This window comes from Lycorma delicatula, chromosome 4 (assembly GCF_047948215.1).
Source record: "Lycorma delicatula isolate Av1 chromosome 4, ASM4794821v1, whole genome shotgun sequence".
Classification (NCBI taxonomy): domain Eukaryota; kingdom Metazoa; phylum Arthropoda; class Insecta; order Hemiptera; family Fulgoridae; genus Lycorma; species Lycorma delicatula.
Window position 1 is genome coordinate 196303772 of NC_134458.1, and position 19414 is coordinate 196323185.

Here is a 19414-nt window from a genome sequence, read left to right on the forward strand (position 1 = left end):
CATACTCAAATATTTACTCTACTGAAAGTTCACAACTTGTTAAAATTTTACAATGTTAAAAGTGAAAAAATTGTAATTTTACACAATATAAAATTTTACATTGCTTACAAGTGGTAGTTAATTCCTAAAAAAGTTAGACATGTCTATGAAATGATTTCCTTCACTGTGTTAACTGATGTCAATTTTACCACAGTGATTGCAAAAACAGTTCATTTAGCACAGAACTACACAAAAATTACTTTGGTTAGACTAACTGTAATAATAATCTAACTGTAAATTTTGAAATTGAGTATATGGGTACTTCAGTAGCTGTTGTATATACATAAATCAATTGTTAAAATGCTGATAATAATGGTAGACTAGAACACGAAAATAAAAGAAGAAAAAAGGGATAATTATAGGAGAGTGAAGTCTTAATCAAAGAAATGAAACATTAACAAGAAGTTTTCAGACTACTGTTAAAAATACAAACTTATAACAGAAAACAACCTTTATAACTCTCTCCTAAGGCGAGTGCTTATCTGATGATCACTGCTGAGCTATTAACATTATTTTAAAAAATTGCTTTTTTAAAGACACTCATTCAGAGGCAATTATATTTTAACTCAACATTTCAAACTGATCACATTATTGTATAAAGTTTGTATTTTATACTGCATGACAGGTTTTGTAGAAGGAAGGGTTCGATTCAATAGTTTCAAAAATGATTTTTTTCTCTGTACAAAATAGTCAAAATTATGTTGTTAAAAAATCTGACAGTAACAGGATTAAATCATTGGTGTAACAAGAATATAATAGACTAATAAAATGTACATATAAAAACAAGATAAATATATATTACATACATACACAAACAAGACAACTGAGAACAAGTTAGTTAAATTGGCTTCAAAGTTTTGATTTAATTAACTGTCTTTAAATAAATTATGATGTAATTTGTTTAGATGTAATTAAAGATAAGATTACTGGAATTTTTATATTTCCCAGGCCTATAAGTCCAATTGTTACAATTTTGTTGTTGTTGCTGTAATTTGTCCCTAACATATGTTTACATTGGTAGACATATTGGATGCTTAGTTTATTATTGGCTGTCAAAAATTTTACAAGTGTTTTGGTATAAACAATGATTTTTAATTTGAGGGTAAAATGGAACAAACAATTTGCATTAGATTTTGTTTTAAGAATGGAATTAAGTGCAGTACTCCATTGGAAATGTTGAATGTTGCTTTTCGTGATTCTTCTCTGAATAAAACAAGCTTTACATGTGGTACAAACATATTCCAAGAGGGTCAATGAAGAAGTTGAAGATGATGAGTGCCCTAGAGTCTCAGCACATCAACAAATGATAACAACATTGAAAAAGTGAAAAAAATGATTATGGACAATCGCTGAATCACTATCAGAGAGTCAATAAGGATTACCACCTGGAAGTTCTATGCTGTTTGCATGAGCAATCCAAAGAAAACGCCTGGATTTTAGAAAATACAATTCATGGCAATTGCACCATGATAATGCACCTGCTCATATTTCACTGCTTATTCATGATTTTTTGGCCAACTAGAATAACATTATGATGCCTCAGCCTCCTTATTTACTGGACACTGCCTGCTATGACTTCTTCCTATTCTCAAATCTGAAAAGAACCATGAAAGGATGACATTTTACAAACTCTGAAGAGATAAAGACAAAATCACTGAAAAAGCTAAACACCATTTCAGAGGTGCTTCGAAGATTGGATAAAGCACTGGCACAGATGTATTATACCTGAAAAGGAGTAATCTGAAGATGACAAATCAATATTTATGAATAAATATTTGAGAAAAACTAATATTCCGCATATTTTTTTTTATCAAACCTCATATACTATCTATTTCAGTCTTTCATAAAACTGTGATCCATATAAACTAATTACAAGTAGGGCTAATTAAAATATCTTCTCTGAAAGTAATGATGCCCATTATTCAGCTAGTCCCTGTGGTGAGCAGTGTATCAATTGTAAATGTATATCGACTGAACTTTGTAGGCTTAGCATACTGTTATTTAACTCTGTGAAGAAATAGAAAATTACTTCATTCCTCATTTCATTTAGTAAGCCTGGCATATGATGTTTGTTATTCTTGAGGATGGCTATGGCATTTTAGGGGTGAATTTCTCATATGCATACTACTCATCACATAAGTGCATACTAACTTACTTAGTCATTTCTCTTTGTACCTGTTTCAGTGTGATGTAGCTGTGGCGAGGGAGGTGTAGACATTGGCCTCTCCTGAAAATATATCAGAGCAGAGAGAGATAGGGTATATTTTCATTAGAGGCTTATTAAATTTGCGAATGTTTCTTGATTTTTAAGTAAATCAAGAGGACTTTGAGTAAATTGAATTGATAAAATTGTCGGTGCTGTGATCAACACTTGTTTTTTTACTATGAGGATAGTACTTTTGGTGTTTAAAGACTCAATCAAGGAGAGTACACAGTATAATTTAAGTTACATATAGAAAGAGTTTCTGAGTGAAACCTTCAGTATTAGAGGAAGACAAGAGAATTGCAGTTCCGCGAATTGGTTAATTTGACATTTGAGTGTTGCAAGTTATGGTAGTTGGTCATGGTTGGAAGAAGCCACACAAAAAGGTGATAATAGGTTATGTAAATACACTGATGAAATTTCTGCTGAGGCATTTGCATTGGTGGCATCCTGACAGAGGCCAAACTGTGACTGTTATGTTATCAATAGAGGGTCTAAAAGACAACCTCCAATAAAGCCCATCAGGGCTAGGAACAAGGGGGGAGCGGCCAGGATTGTCTCAAGGCAGGTGTCTTCCCCTACTGGGATCATGATGTACTAGAGTCGCCCACGTTCTGTGATTCTGAACTTCTTTCCTTCCAACTACATGCCAGTCAACTCCTCTTTCCTCTATCAACCTCCTAATTCCATCTTCCCACTAGCCTTCCTCTCCCTCTCTTTCCTACAACTCTGCATTTCCCAACTTTCTTCAGCAATCTATCATATGTCCAAATCATCCCAGTTGATTCTCTTTCACTAATTGTATAAGGGGTTTGCTGTTCAAACCTGCTCATATACTTTGGTTTTTTATACGATTCTGTCTAGTCTTTCCTAAGATCCTTCTCAGAAACCTTATTTCTCGCACCAGCAGCCGACTTCTCTCATTCAACATCCATGTTTCACCAGAATATAAAACTGTAGGATCTTATGTAAACTTAAATACAGCTATTTTATTAGTATTTACACTGACTTGTTTCATGTTCAGTAGCAATGTTCTGGATAGTGCAAAATACAACTTCCCTCTCCCCAGACACTCTGGAACCTTTTTCCTACTCCATTCTACCATGAGGCATGTCAAACCTCATGAATAAAAAATAAAGCTGACTTTGTAACTTGTATGACAATGTATTAGATTTAATATGAGTAACGTGCTTTTTACTAGTATTAAGTAGATGTGTTTTATTGTTAAGATGTTGAAGTTCTCGCGCATGAGATCTGTAATGTAAGAAACTTTGTTGGAAGGGGAAGGTAATTATTTTTTTCTCCGGCCAGCTAGTAAGTGTGTGGGAAGGACACTGGCACTCTCACTCTGGACTTGTAAGAAGCATTATCAAGAAATTAAGACCGGCGACCGGGTATGCTGTGAACGGCGGGAGATGAAAATGTGGTGAAGAGCGAATGTGTGTGAAGATGACTTTCTCTTTATAATGTAGCGAGCGTCTGACCGGCATCAAAGGGAGAATCCTAATATAAAAAGTATTAATTTTAAGATAAATTATGTTAATAAAATTTTTTTGTTCAAACATTCAAATTTCTCAGCGTTGTATTAAATTTCATTTAATAAAGATCATTCAAAAATCAAACAATTTCAGAATTTTAGTCATAATTTTATAAGACCATTTAAAATTTTCATTTTTTTTGTGTCGTTCTTGGCACATCATCGGTGCAGGGTGAAGCGTGGTTGGCCGAGAACGGCGCAAGTGGTGACCCTGCCAGGATCGTATGTTTACTGGAAGGAATTTGAATGTTAGAATAAAATTTAAAAAAAATATATATAAGATAGTTGTAAGATTTTTTTTTTGGTGTTTGTACTGTTGTTATGATAATTTTTTTGTTTGTTTGTATTATTATGGAAACTAGAAGTAAAGCCAAAAAGAGTAAGGGTAGTGTGGACAGTGAAAACAGACAGATAAGTGAGGGCAGTAATGAGAAAATAGAGATGGGGAAAATTTTGAAATTTAGAACAGGGGTATTCGAAGAATGGTAGGGATGTAGAAGAGAGTAATGTAGGAGAAAGCGTGTATTCTGCCGATACAGTTCTTTTAGAGGGAGTAAATGATGAAAATGAGTGATAATTTAAAGGAAATTGTTTTAGTAGAAACAGACAATCAGATTAGCGTACAATTAGAAGAAGGAGGTAGTAAGGGTCCGGATAACTATTGGGGATTCAGAATTATGTTTGCGGAAATGATGAGGGAAAATAAGAAAGTAGTGAGCGAGGTAGGGAGCAAGATAGAAGAATCAAATGAGAGGCATGCATAAGAATTAAACCAAAACATAAATAGATTGGAAAATAAAATATTACTTATGGGAAAGGAGTTTAAAGCACATGTAGCCAAAGAAATTGACATGATTAGGAAGAAAAATTTAGAAGTGATAGATAATGCCAAGGGTATAATTAGGGATGAAGTAACGAAACAAATTCAAAATTTTGAGGAAAAGGTGACAGAGATTAGAATTAAACAGAGCAATTTGTCAGGCCGAAATGGGTCACTTAGATAATAAAATTGTGGGATGTGTTAGGAATATAAGTGAAAAACAAAATAATATCAAAGACCAGTTAGTTGAGACGCAGGAAAAGGTAGAATTGAATGAAACAAAATTAAAGCAATTAGAGAACAAATAAATAAAAGTTAATGAACGATTTTCTAATGAAATCACTGATGTAAAAAAAATAAACTGGCGGAAAAAATAGAAGACGCTAAACAAGAACAACAATAGAAGAAGCTAGACAAGATAGTATTTCAAATATAATAATACCTAATTTTGCACACTTAGACTTGAGGAACCCAATTGAATATTTAAATAAATTTTCAAATGAATTGAAGGCTAGAAATATTAAAGAGTGGAGTCAGATATGTTCAATACTGTGTAGCATTTTTTCAACTAATTCAGAAACAAGATTGTGGTTTTCGTTCATAGAGTCTCAGATAGGGAGTTATCAGGATTTTTGTGACAATTTTAAAGAGAAATTTTGGTCGTTAAACAGAAGTTAAACAGAATGAGGTCAGGAGTAAGTTACACTTTGGAAAATTTAAGTCAGGAAATCATATGAATTTGAGTCAGTATTTTCATTTAAATTATAACATGGGAAAAGTTTTGGAACCATCTGTAGGAGAGGAAAAGTTGGTTGTTCTTATTTCAAATCATTTTGATCCAATTATAAACAGAGTTAGAATAGCAGAACAAGTAAAAACCGCTCTAGAGTTTACCAAATTACTGGACAGCTTACAACCGGAATTACAGTATTTAAACTATAATGAAAACACTAATCAGCATAAATATTATAATTCAAGAAAATCGGATGACAATCCACATTTGGATCCTTATTGCAATGTACATAAGAGAATAAATGATAAAAATGACAATAAACCTAAGTATAGTGAGGGACATACAAGAGATAGGGAGTATAAAGGTAGCTATAATTTTGAGAGGTCTAATTTTTATAGAAGAAATGATGATATAAATTTTAGAAATAGAAATAAAGGTTATGATCATAATAGACGGGACAAGTACTCTGGTAGAAAAAAATAACACTAATTATTCAAATTGTAGATGAAACCATGATGATAAAGAAGGTACTAATAGTCAAAATAAAACTTTAAACATGTGCACGGCTAAGAAAAAATCTTTGTCAACAGTATAACGAAAACAAAATAATAAAATCGTACCATCCTAATAAGAATGATGACCCCGATACAATTAGAATAGACGTACATCAGGAAAACCATAAGAGAGTTCGCCAAGAGATGAGGATCCGCCTGCGAAATCTATGTAAAGGGTGAGGAAACAGGTTTTAAAACTTTAAACACTATATTTTCTGACATGCCTGAAGTACTTCTGAAGGAAACCAAAGAGGACAAAATTTTTAAAGAAACAGAGTGTGATTTAATTGAAATTAATGTATCGGTAGGAGTTCAAAATTTTCAGTGTCTTGTTGATTCTGGACCTCAATTGTGTTTTATCGACAAGAGTTTTTTAGAGTTGTTAGAAAAAGCTAATAATGTAAAATATCATAAAATAAATATTGAAAAATTAAATATAATAACAGCGACGAGTACCAAAAAAACAAATTACAAATAAACAGGTAACTCTTAAAGTAAATTTTGGTTTATTTGAAAAAGATATTGATTTGGTTGCACTACAAAATTTAAATGTTAAAATAATTCTGGGAGTAAATTTCTGTTATAATAATTCTGTTATAATTAATTTTAAAGAAAAGCATGTTAATATTAATGAATTTAAAGTTCCTTTCGTAATGCCTAGTAATAAAAATAAATTAGTGTGTAATATAAAAGTTGATAACAATGATTGTGATTATTTATGGTATAAACAAATAAGTGATGTCACAGAAAAATTGTCAGATATAGTGAGTGAAATTGAATTGGAGGAATTTATTGATATTTTTTACGAGTATAAAACTTATTTTCTGATGTACCAGGTAAAATAAAAGACTATCAATGTAAATTTAAAATCGATCAAAGCAAAATATTTATTACGAAATGTTATCGTATACCATTTGCAAAAATAGAGGCAGCAAGAAATGAAGTGAATAAATTGATGAAAAATAATATAATTGAGTTAGGTGATTCTGAATATACGAGTCCTTTAGTAGCCATTTCTAAGCAGGTTCACCGGATGAGATTAGGTTGTGTATACACTGTAGATCGGTGAAAAATCTGATTATAAAAAATGATTTAGCCCCAATTCCAATACATGATATTTTAGCTGGTTTTCATGGCGCCAAATTTATTAGTTCTTTCGACATGTGTAGTGGTTACCATCAAGTAGTTTTACATCCAGATAGTAGAAAATATGTTTTGTTCATTTTCGACAACAATAATTATTCATATACCTGTTTACCATTTGGTACTTGTGTTTCAACCATTGAATTTATTCGAGTGCTAAATTTTGTTCCTGGTCCTGAGGTTTCTAAGATAGTAATCTTGTATGTGGACGATCTTCTAATAGTGTCAAAAAATTTTCATGAACATTGTAATAAAATTAAAAAGGTTTTTCAGAAGTTTTTAGAATTTGGTGTCACGTTAAAATTACAAAAATGTAACTTTATTGCTCATGAAATGAAATATCTAGGTTACGTTATTTCTTCTAAAGGCATCAGTATGTGTCCCGATAAAGTCCAGGCGATTCAAAATTATCCACGTCCACAAAATATAAAACAGCTTCAAAGCTTTTTAGGCCTGAGTAATTATTATCAAAAATTTCAGAAGAATATTCTGCTTTGACGACCCAATTTCAAAACAACTTGAGCAAAAAGAATAAATTTGCATGGACCCAAACAGACGAGGTCGTTTTCAATGAAATCAAATGTAAATTTTTAGAATCTATTATGTTAAAGCATCCTGATTTTAACCGGAAATTTTATTTATCTACTGATGCCAGCAATGTGGTCTGTTTCCAGTATTTTATTTCAAATTGATGACTTGGGAGAGCATCAGGTCATTTGTTTTGTAAGCAAGAGTTTAACCCCAGCCCAACGAAATTATTTCATCGTGGAAAAAGAGCTGTGGGCGGTTGTTTTTTGTATTCAGAAACTCCGTATGTATTTAGAGGCTAGAGCTTTTGAGGTTTGAACTGATCACCTAGCTAATACTTTCTCAAATTCATGTAAATTAGCAACAGGACGTCTTGGTAGGTGGGCTTTATTTTTGCAAGGTTATAATATCACATGGAAGTATATTAAAGGAAAGGAGAATATAGCAGCAGATACTTTATCGAGAGTAAATTTAGAAAATGATGATTTAGCATGTGGTGTAAAAGATTCATTAGTAATGTTAATGAATTCAGAGGAGACAGAATATAAAATATTTTAAAATAAAATAAAGAAGGAAACAATTAAAGATGAATTTCTCAGTAAGATTTCAAATGCTTTGAATTCAAATAGTAATGATAAATGTATAAGTAAAGTAAAAGATTATTTTTGTGTTATAAATGGATTTATTTTTAAGCGAAATTGTAATAAGTTTAATGATTGGAAGTTGTGTATACCTAGTAGCGTGATAGAGGAGTTTGTTCATTATTACCATTTAAGATTGGGCCATGCAGGTTTCAATAAAATGTATTGTACGTTAAGAAAATTTATGTGGTATAAGAATTTAAAATCTGTGATTAAGAAATATAGTGTTTGTTGTGAAGTTTGCCAGAAAGTTAAAGACATTAATTATAATAATGTAGAAATTAGCCATCCGATTGTGGCAAAGTATCCATTGCATAAGGTTTTTGTAGATTTATATGGTCCACTTCCTGTAACTTACAGAGCATTTCAATATATATTTATTATGTTAGATGGTTTTTCTAAGTTTATTAAGCTATATATGATTGTAAAACCTACCGCTTCTGCAATAATTTCTAAGATTAAAAATTATGTAAAATGTTATGGACATCCATCTATTATAATTTCAGATAATGGCTCACAATTTATAAGTAGAGTATATGAACAAGGTTTGGAAGAATTGGGGATTAAAAATGGTTTGATAACGATTTATCATGCTCAAGCAAATTTATCAGAGATATCTAAAAAATTTAGGAGTAATGTTGAGAGCATTTCTAATCAAAAGTAAACATGTAAATTGGTACAGATACATTAATAAAATAGAGTATATTTTGAATAACACTGTTAACTTAGTTACTGAACATAAGCCTAGTGACGTCTCTTATGGTAAAATTATAAACGACAATTTCATTAAGTATGTAAATTTTCCAAATAATAGTAAATGTTTGGAAAATGTAACTTCAGACCATATTTGTAAACATGTTTTAAAGAGAATCAAATTAAGTACAAAGAGAAGAGCTGAAAAGAGTAAAGACAAGGCATCCAAGATTAAGTACAAAGTGGGTGATGAGATTTTGTTAAGAAATTTTATATTGTCTAATAAGATAAATAAGGTGTCAAAAAAGGTGAGTCCAAGATATAAGGGACCATTTAACTAAGATTTATAACAAGGGTTATTTTGAAGTTGTAGACAGTAAAATTGGTAAATGTGTTAAAGTTAATCGAGCTATTATTAAAAGGTTTAATGTGTAATTTTTGTTTTAAAAAGGGGCAATCCTCAAGGCCAGGTTGTGTGTTTATGTGCCAACTTTTTGAGATGGGCTGATGAGAGCGCACCCACCCCATAAAAATGTGTATTTTCCGAATTTGATGAGCTATGTTTGTCTTGACCGAGTTTTTTGTAGAATCATTTTTATTTTTCTATTGTACCAGTTTGGTTGATTACCAGCTAGGAGGTAGCTGTTTATCAAGCTGAGTTTGTAATTTTGTAAAGTTTTAGATACCACTATTGATGATTATAAAGATAATTTTGCCTTTTTATGTAAATTTTTATTTTTGCAATTTGTACCACTAAATTAAATGAAGTAATATTAAGATTCAAGAGATTTTAAAATAAGTTTTAAACCATATTGTATAGAAAAATTAATCTTATGTTGTACTAGTAAAAGTAAGATGGATTGAATATTCGGACGTGTTGAAACATGAACGTAAAATATTGCTACAATGTATATAAAAAATGGAAACAGACTGGTGAGACATGTACTGTTAATATGTGTTGCGTAATCGTTACTAATAACTGCTGTCTGTGAATAACTAAATTCATTTTATCGAATTAAGTTAAAAATATTTCTGATATTATTTTTCTAAAAATCATTCATACTATTATGAATTAAAATGTTGCATTTCATGTTAAATAAAATAAATATTTTAAAGGAATTCTGTAGTAAGATAAATAATGAGAAATTAATTTTCTAAGATCTTAGAAAATAATATATTGTTGTAAAGTTCTGTAGTTTGAATAAAACTAATTTTTTTAAAAGTTATGAACCTGAAATCAATAAAAAACAAATGTAATAATAAATGATATTGAGGAGTATTGTGATATTGATTATTGTAATTAAAATTAAGATTCTGTAAGCTATGTATAGTATAAAAGATAGAGGATGATGATAAGGTTTTGGAGAAAATTTTATAGAAATTGGTTCTGTAGTAAGCTAGAAAGGAATTGTAAGATTTTGTGAGGCTGTGAGGTAAGGATGATACAAAATGAATAATTTATAAATATATATATATATATATATATATATATATATATAGGTATAGAAGAATATGGAAATGAAGTGTTTAATATTTTAGGCCAAAGTTGGCGTATCGACGATTTTATTGTTGTTTTGTAATTGTACTTAAGAAACTAAATGGTTTTTTTTATTTAATATTGCATTGGAGATGAACACAGACTCACAAGTTGGTTAAATCGTGTAAAGGGATGAAAGAAAGATCGGGTAGGTTAGGATAAGCTATGAGAGTAGAATTCTGTAAAATTGATTCAAAAGCAATCTCAATGTGGGTTATATAATGTAATAAGGTTGGTTAGATGTATTTTGATCAGATGAAAGATTGAAAAAAATTATTATTACAATGATCTATTAATAAATGTATTGATTTCAGTGGAGAAAATATAAGTTCAAATAATTGTTATGAATTTGAAAAATAATAAAGTATCATGTTATGATATAATTATCAATAAAGTTGTGATTTTGGATCAGTAAAAAATAAATGAATAAAAGTTAGAGTCGTTTGTGGTATTATGAAAGGTTAAAGGTTTGAGTAATATAAAAAGTTTGTCGGGTAGTAATAGGACTCAAGTCACTACTAATGTTATGTTTGCTTGTTCAGCTGTTGACCATTAATTCTAATGTGTTTTACTGTTAAAAATTTTAGTTGACTGTGTAAACATAATAGGCATTTTTATTAATCATTTTCTATAAGTCATTAGTGTTATTTTGAAATCTTAGGTAAACATGTACATTAGTTATTTAAAAATAAGGAGCCATATTCCTGAATTTTCTGTTGCTTGAAAGCAATATAACATTATATATATTTATGTTTTTTTGTTGTTTTTTTTCTCACTGTTTGTTGATTTAAGAGCCTAATAAATGTTTTAAATAAATAGTTTGTTTCCTGTAACCGATCATTAATTATAATGACTTGCTATACTATAATTTTCTTAATATTTTCTTTTTTGTTATTGTATCTTTTATAGTTTGAAGAAGTAAACAAGAATACTAAACCGTAGATTTGAAATGAATGTTTAAAAAACTTTGTTGTTATTTTTATAAATAACGCCGTGTTACTTGACTTACCTTGAAATTTTAACATTTTCATGCAAAATTTCAATGAGCTAGAAATGGAGGAATTAGAGGCATGTCAAACCTCATTAATAAAAAATAAAGCTGACACTGTAACTTGTATTTAATTGTATGAGATTGTATTAGCTTTAAAATAAGTAACGCTTTTCTTGACATTGTAACTTGTATTTACTTGCATGACAATGTATTAGATTTAATATGAGTAACATGCTTTTTACTAGTATTAAGTAGATGTGTATTATTGTTAAGATGTTGAAGTTCTCGCGCATGCGATCTGTAATGTAAGAAACTTTGTTGGAAGGGGAAGGTAATTATTTTTTTTCTCTGGCCGGCTAGAAAGTGTGTGGGAAGGGCACTGGCACTCTCACTCTGGACTTATAACAAGCAGTATCAAGAAATTAAGACCGGCGACCGGGTATGCCGTGAACGGCGGGAGATGAATAACGTGGTGAAGAGCGAATGTGTGTGATGATGACTTTCTCTTTATAATGTAGTGAGCATCCGGCCGGCATATCAAAGGGTGAATCCTAATATAAAAAGTATTAATTTTAAGATAAATTATGTTAATAAAACGTCTTTGTTCAAACATTCAAATTTCTCAGCGTTGTATTAAATTTCATTTAATAAAGATCATTCAAAAATCAAGCAATTTCAGCATATTAGTCATAATTTTATAAGACCATTTAAAATTTTCATTTCTTTTTGTGTCGTTCTTGGCACATCATTGGTGCAGGGTGAAGCATGGTTGGCCAAGAATGGCACAACCATTATGACTAACACCAGAATCCAAATAACTGAAGGACTCAACCTGCACCAACTGACATCCATTTAGGTCAACATTTATGTTTCTTCTATTTTTAGAGATCATCAAGATTTTGGTTTATTTCAATACTTATCTTCATATTTCTTTTTTCCAATTTCTCACTCCAGACCAGGAAAACACCAAGTTTTCCTCAGATTTTTCAATCAACGTCAAATCATCCACAAATGCTAACTCTAGAGATATACACTGGTTCCAGTCACCAGTGTCACATACAGAATTTCCTTTCTCTGCGCATGCAATCCTTTAGTCATTTTGCATAATATTAAACAGATAAGGTGAAAATACCTTGTCTGACACCCTGAGGATTTTAAAAAAACATGGTGATTCTGCATATCCCATCTTATCATAGTTACATCGCTTGGGAAAAAATGTTTTTGCATTGATCAGATATTTGGGAACGTATCATTTCTTCAATTCAATCCATAACACCTTGCACAGCATTCAGTCAGTCAAATGCCTTTACCAAATCTACAGAACACAAAACAACTTCCTTAATAAACTTCAAATGTTTTTCTATTATTTATCAGAGCATAAAAATCGCATACTGAGTACTTCTTCCAGTTCTGAAACCAACTGCATTCTTCAAGTTATCTTCAATTATTGTCTGAAGTCTTGCATGAATTATTCTAGAATAAATATTTCCTGGTACGCTTAACAATAATACATCCCTATGGTTCTTGCAATCTCTATTGTGCTCTTTCTTAAAAATAGGAATTATTATGTAGGTTTAAGTACATACACACACAATTTACAAATTTTTGGATTTGCTCCTAATTGTAGGAAAGGGAGATATGAAAAAATAAAGTTACATACCATTAAATTTTATCCACCAATTAGTTCTGATGATCCCAATAGTGTCTGTTCTGTAAAATTCAAAAGGTTTTATAATCATAAATATGGATGATATTGCTTAGATGAGATGAAAGGCAGGAGAGCAGATTAAATATTTTGATCAGGTTGAATATTGAATAACACAGATAACACAAGTAATAAAATAGCATTACTACACTTACTCTCAGAAGAATTACTCATTAAAGATTAAATTAAAATTATGAAAAATATATACAGTATAAAATAAAAAATAAAACTTACTTTTATAAATTCAACTCTAATTTTTCCACCTCTAATGTCAGATTCCTCTTCATTATAGTATAATCGACCACGGTTTACACTGAAACTGACATACTCATCATGAGCAACACCATGTCCTACTCTATCATAAATATCCAAATCCGGCACAATTGTATGATCTCCATTTAATACAATATCAAACACCTATAAATAAAAGAACAGATATGTAAAAATATAACTCACGTTAAAAATTACAAAAATAATAAGGCAGATTAATTCAAGATTCAAAGTATAATAACTGGACTAAACTAACTAAAATTTATCTAACAAGTGAATGTGGATGACGTGGAAATGTTACTAATTTTTTTTGGTCGGTTCTCAGTTGATCAAATGTGCTAGTGTAACATTAACTATTGGAAGTCCTTCAATACCTATTAAATAATCAACTTAATTAGGCTACTACAAATAACATATAAGAATGAGTTACAAAATAAAATTAGACTTCTTCACTTGAATTCTCTCTTTCCCATTCTGCCTCAGCAACATTACTAGTGACTCTGTATTCAAGCCTTCTAAAATGCCTACCTATTTATTATATTACGCTCTTAACATCGGTATGACTTTAGTTTATAACAGACTAATTTTAATAACTCTGCATTCTGGTTGTTAATCAAATTTATATTTTCATTTCTGATAAGTAGATTTCAACGAGGTTAGTAAAATAAGTTTACTTATATAACAAATGAATAAGAAATCACAGAGTACATTAAACATAATACTTATTATCAACAAGTTTTAATATTCGAATATCTTCTTAGAATGAAGTACAGTGGTACCTTGAGATACGAATTGAATTCGTTCTGTGATCATCGTCGTATGGCAAAAAAATCTTATCTCAAAGCAATTTTTCCCATTTAAAATAATGTAATATATATTAATGCATTCTAGCGATATGGAACTAACCCAAAACACAGTTAAATTACATATAATATACACAATTTGTATATAAATAAACGAGTAATAACACACATAATGTTTATTAATTTATTTATTAATATATTAATAACATACAATGTTTATTAATCATCACTTTAACGTCGGGCCTTTTTGGCCTCACTTTCCTGACTTTCACTGCGTGAGACCTTCACAAGGTAACGATCAAGAGAGGTCGTCTGTTTCTGCCTTCTTTTTAAAATGTTACGAAAGAATGTGAGACACCTATCATTAAATAAGGCACTCACTCTCCCTGTAGACAATTTCTCTGGGTGTCTTTTTTCCACAAAATCAGACACTTCCTGCTACTTGCCAAGGATATCACTAATTTCACGTGAAGTAAGTTTCTCCTCCGGCTCGACCTCCTCCTCACTGCTGAGTTCCATCATTACCCCGAGTGGGAAATCTTCTGTAATTCCTTCAGCTCCTCCGTCGTGAGTTCTTCAGCATACTCCTCAATGAGATCAGCAACATCTGCCTCGTCTACCTCTAGGCCCATGGAGCGACCAATGGATACGATCTCCTCCTCAATAGGTTCGAATCCCTCAAATCCCTCTCGTTTTAAAACAACATCTGGCCATAATTTTCTCCAAGCTGAGTTCAATGTTCTTTTGGTAACACCTTGCCAGGCAATATTTATAAGCTTAAGACAGATCACAATGTTGTAATGATTCTTTCAAAACTCCCTCAATGTTAGGTTCGTATTTTCAGTAACTTCGAAGCAACACTTGAAAAGATGCTTCGTGAAAAGTTTCTTAAAATTGGAGATAACTTGTTGATCCATGGGCTGAAGGGTAGACGTTGTATTGGGTGGCAGATAGACAATTTTAATACATTTAAATTCATCTAAAAGGTCATCCTCAAGGCCAGGAGGGTGAGCGAGAGCATTATCCAACAGGACACACTTAAGCGGTATACCATTATCGATTAAGTATTTTTTCACTGAAGGCCCAAAAACTATGTTCATCCACTCAGTAAAAAACTGACGGGTCACCCATGCTTTACTGTTTGCACGCCACAGAACTTGTAATTTTTCTTTCATAACTTTATAAGCTTTGAAGGTCCTTGGGTTTTCCGAGCAGTAGACTAGCAATGGTTTTATTTTGAAGTCCCCAATAGCGTTAGCACAAAGGGCAAGCGTTAGCCTATCTTTCATAGCCTTGTGGCTGGGTAGACTCTTTTCTTCAGCCGTGATAAACGTGCGCCTAGGCATTTTTTTCCAAAATAACCCTGTTTCGTCACAATTGAACACTTGTTGCGGTAGGTATCCTTCTTCACTAATGAGTTTTTCAAAAACCTTAATGAAATTTTCAGCCGCCTTAATATCTGCACTAGATGCTTCTCCATTACGAATAACTGAATGAATGCCACTTCGTTTCTTAAAATTGTCAAACCAGCAACAACTAGCTTTGAACCCCTCACCGCCTTGCGATGATTCTCCCTCCGTCTCGGTTACATCACGCTTGAGGTCTTGGAAGATGGCGCCAGCCTTCTCACAAATAATTGCTTCAGAAACAGAGTCACCTGCCAATTGCTTCTCCTTAATCTATAATAAAAGTAGCTGTTCCATCTCATCATGTATATTAGTTCGTAGCTTTCAAATAATGGTGACGCCTTTGGAAGGTTGCAGCTTCTTTATCGCTTCCTTCTGCTTGATGATCGTGGATATTGTAGAAGGATTGCAGCCATACTCATTTGCCAAGTCGATGATACGAACGCCACGCTCATGCTTTGCAATAATTTCATGTTTTGCTTCCATTGAGATCATTTTCTTAGGCTTTTTCTTTTCACCAGTTTTGTCTTTAACTTTGGGGTCCATGGTTAAAATAACAAAATATGCAGAGTACAGTATATATACTATCCAAAATGACATGAAAAACAGGCACAAAGAAAGCGAATAACACATCGTGACGGCCATGCAGAGGACTGTGGTCTCAACAACCAAACAGAGCGACATAGTGGGCAGAAGCGGCAGGAGGAAAGCTGAGCGAACGCTCTGCCATCTAGGGATCACCTATGCAATTATTGCACATCGCAAATTCGTATCTCAAATTTTTTGTTGTATGTCGAGGTATAAATTTTAGAATATTTCATGTTGTATTTCAAAACATTCGTATCTCAAGGTACCACTGTATACATATACAGCAGAATTAAAAAAAATTTAATTAAAATATTGTTTTATATGTAACTATTAACACAGTAATAAATGAACTTACTGGTAAAACTTAATACATTAATTGATGTTTTCGATTGGAATGATCACAACATCCTATTGATGTTATAAATGTTGAAAAAAATAATGTAGAAATTATAAGCTTAGTTTGAAACAATTCAAGGGTTATAAAACATCCCTGCAATTTTTTATAATTTTCTTTTTATTAATGTCCCCGATATATAAAAAAAAGAAGTAATACATTATTATTTCAACCAGTTTTTCCAGCTTGCTGCCAGATCTGGGTATGTGTGTGTACAGGCAAATGTAATAATGGCTACTGGATTTCCAGGCCTGCGGCTGCAAATATATATATAAATGTGGTAAACATGTAGTCCTGAACAGACTCAGTTTGACCACTCCTGAGACATGTGGTTAATTTAAACCCAACTACCACAAAGCACTGGTATCCATAATCTAGTATTCAAATCCATATAAAAGCAACTACCTTTACAAGGACTTGAACCTTAGAACTCTCGACTGAAAATCAACTGACTTTGTAATGACGAGTTTAAAAAAATACATAATATTCAAATTTTTAAACATCCCATTTAAAAAAAATTCATTTTTACCTTTATAAGCTTTTTTCACAAAGTCCTTTTTTTATTAGAAATAATTACAGACATTTAAACAGTTTTTACTTCCTTGTATGAAGTAAAGGAAGAACTGTGATCATGAAAAATTTCGGTTTTCAGATTTCAATGTAAATATCAATTTTGACCACTCCTGAATCCATTTTGACTAGTTTCGGCATGATGTCTATACATATGTATGTATGTACGAACGTATGTATCTCGCATAACTCAAAAATGATTAGCCATAGGATGTTGAAATTTTGAATTTAGTACTGTTTTAATGTCTAGTTGTGCAACTCCACTTTCGATTGCAAGCGACTGGACGAAAAGTGTCCAAAAAAGCCCAAAATCTAAATTGTTTTGAATTTTGGACTTTTCCATAACTGCAGTAATAAGCTCTCATTGAGAGCTTTTCAATGATATATCATAAGTGGTACTTATTTTCACTGATTCCAGAGTTATAGCCAAATAAAATTTTAATTAATGAAATATTTGGATCTTATAAGGGGAAGGCACATCAGCCCGAATGCGACTTTATTTCCTTCTTTTTTTTTTAATTTAAACATATTGATTTATTAATAATTATTAACCTCTAATTGTAAAAATTTTTTTACAATAAATAACAATTCAATAATAACAACAAAAAAATAATAATATCAAAAAAATCAGAAGTTATTAATGAAATAAAATTTTATATTTTTAAAAATCTGTATATGTAATTAAATAGGTGTACAAGGAAGTCATATGGTGTCCACATCAGATCTGGTGAAACATCTGATTATTTAATATTAATTGGAAATAATAATCGTACTATTTTTTTTATTTACGCAATTGTTTCAGTCTACTTGATAATAAATATCACTATAAAATTTAGTAACCTTCTCCTGTTTCGTTTTTGTTTTCATTTTGTTGATGGTTTCATCATAATAATTTTAAAAAAACATAGTATTAGATACATATAAGACATATTTATTTAAAGAGTAATAAAGGGACTTTTACTCTAACCTAATATTTCAGGTAAGATTGTTGAATTATAATTGTATAAATATTTGATATTAATAAAAATTAATATTTTACCAATTGCGTAACTGTCCACTTTAATTAAAGAATTGCAGGATTGTATCTCACTTTCAAATGAAATAAGTTTAAATGAAATGCAGCAAAAATGTGTATATGTAATTTAATGGGCGTACAAGGAAGTCATGTGGTGTCCACATCAGATTTTTAATTGATAATCATTGATTAAAAAAAATAATAATACTATTTTTATTTTACATCTGAATTCAGGTTTCATATTTGAAAAGAACATACACTAACAATCAAAATTTGAACTTCTTTAGATCTTTAATTTGCAAACAAAAAGTAATTTTACATTTTACAAATTCAACAACTACTTCTGCTTTTATTTTTGAATCATTTTTTTTTATTTAGAACCAAAGAATAATTTGTTAATTTAACTTTCTACGGTATCAATAAAGGATTCTTTCTTTTTTGAGATAAACAAAATTAATATTTCTCTTCTCTTTTAGAACAGTAAAAATTATGCAGTATAGAAATTTTGTGCCTGCTTTCACTAACTGAACTAAAAATACTTAATCATAACTCTTATTATTAGTACTAATAATAAAGATTCTTTGAATTAGTAATATTAATTCAAATGGAAAAAAATAACCTTGGTCCAATTTATGCAATCCACTTTAACAATTTCAGCCATACCACAGCTGTTTTAACAACTGATTTGACCAAATGAGGTGTTCATTTTGTTATAAAAGGTTTACTAAAAAAATAACTTGATAAAATTAATATTTACAGAACTATTAATGATTAAAAAGTTTAAATGTCTGCAACTTTGGAATTTTCAAGATAAAGCTTTTTAACTTAATTTTTATATGTCAGATACAAGTACACCAAATTTAATTAAAATAATTCAATCCGTTCTTAAGATATGAATTTATAATGAAAAAAAAAACAAACTTGTGGAATGAGGTAAACTGAAGCAAGGATAATGGGGAAAATGAGGGATAAGGTAGTTGTACTGAAAGAATTTTTTTTCCCTGAATCAGTTCCTTAAGTTTGGCCTCCCAGGATACTCTCTACGTATGTATTTGAGCATATCAAGTGTTAACTGGAATTTGTACTGTGTGTGTGTGTGTGTGTGTGTGTGTATATATATATATATATATAACAAATATTTATAAATCTTCAGGTAACACAACCATTTTAAAATATTATTAAATAAAACAAAAATAAACAAAAAAAAATAACGACATTTCACTTCAGATCTGAAGCTTTATCAA

At 30.8% G+C, this 19414-nt stretch overlaps 1 protein-coding gene across 1 annotated transcript in view; it reads right to left on the minus strand.

The window, feature by feature from the left end:
• LOC142324187 (malectin) overlaps nt 1-19414 on the minus strand; it is a 53316-nt gene that overhangs the window by 21364 nt on the left and 12538 nt on the right. The window contains exon 2 of the mRNA XM_075364933.1: nt 13359-13541. Coding sequence (XP_075221048.1) covers nt 13359-13541 — 183 coding nt within the window. The remainder of the gene's footprint in view (nt 1-13358; nt 13542-19414) is intronic.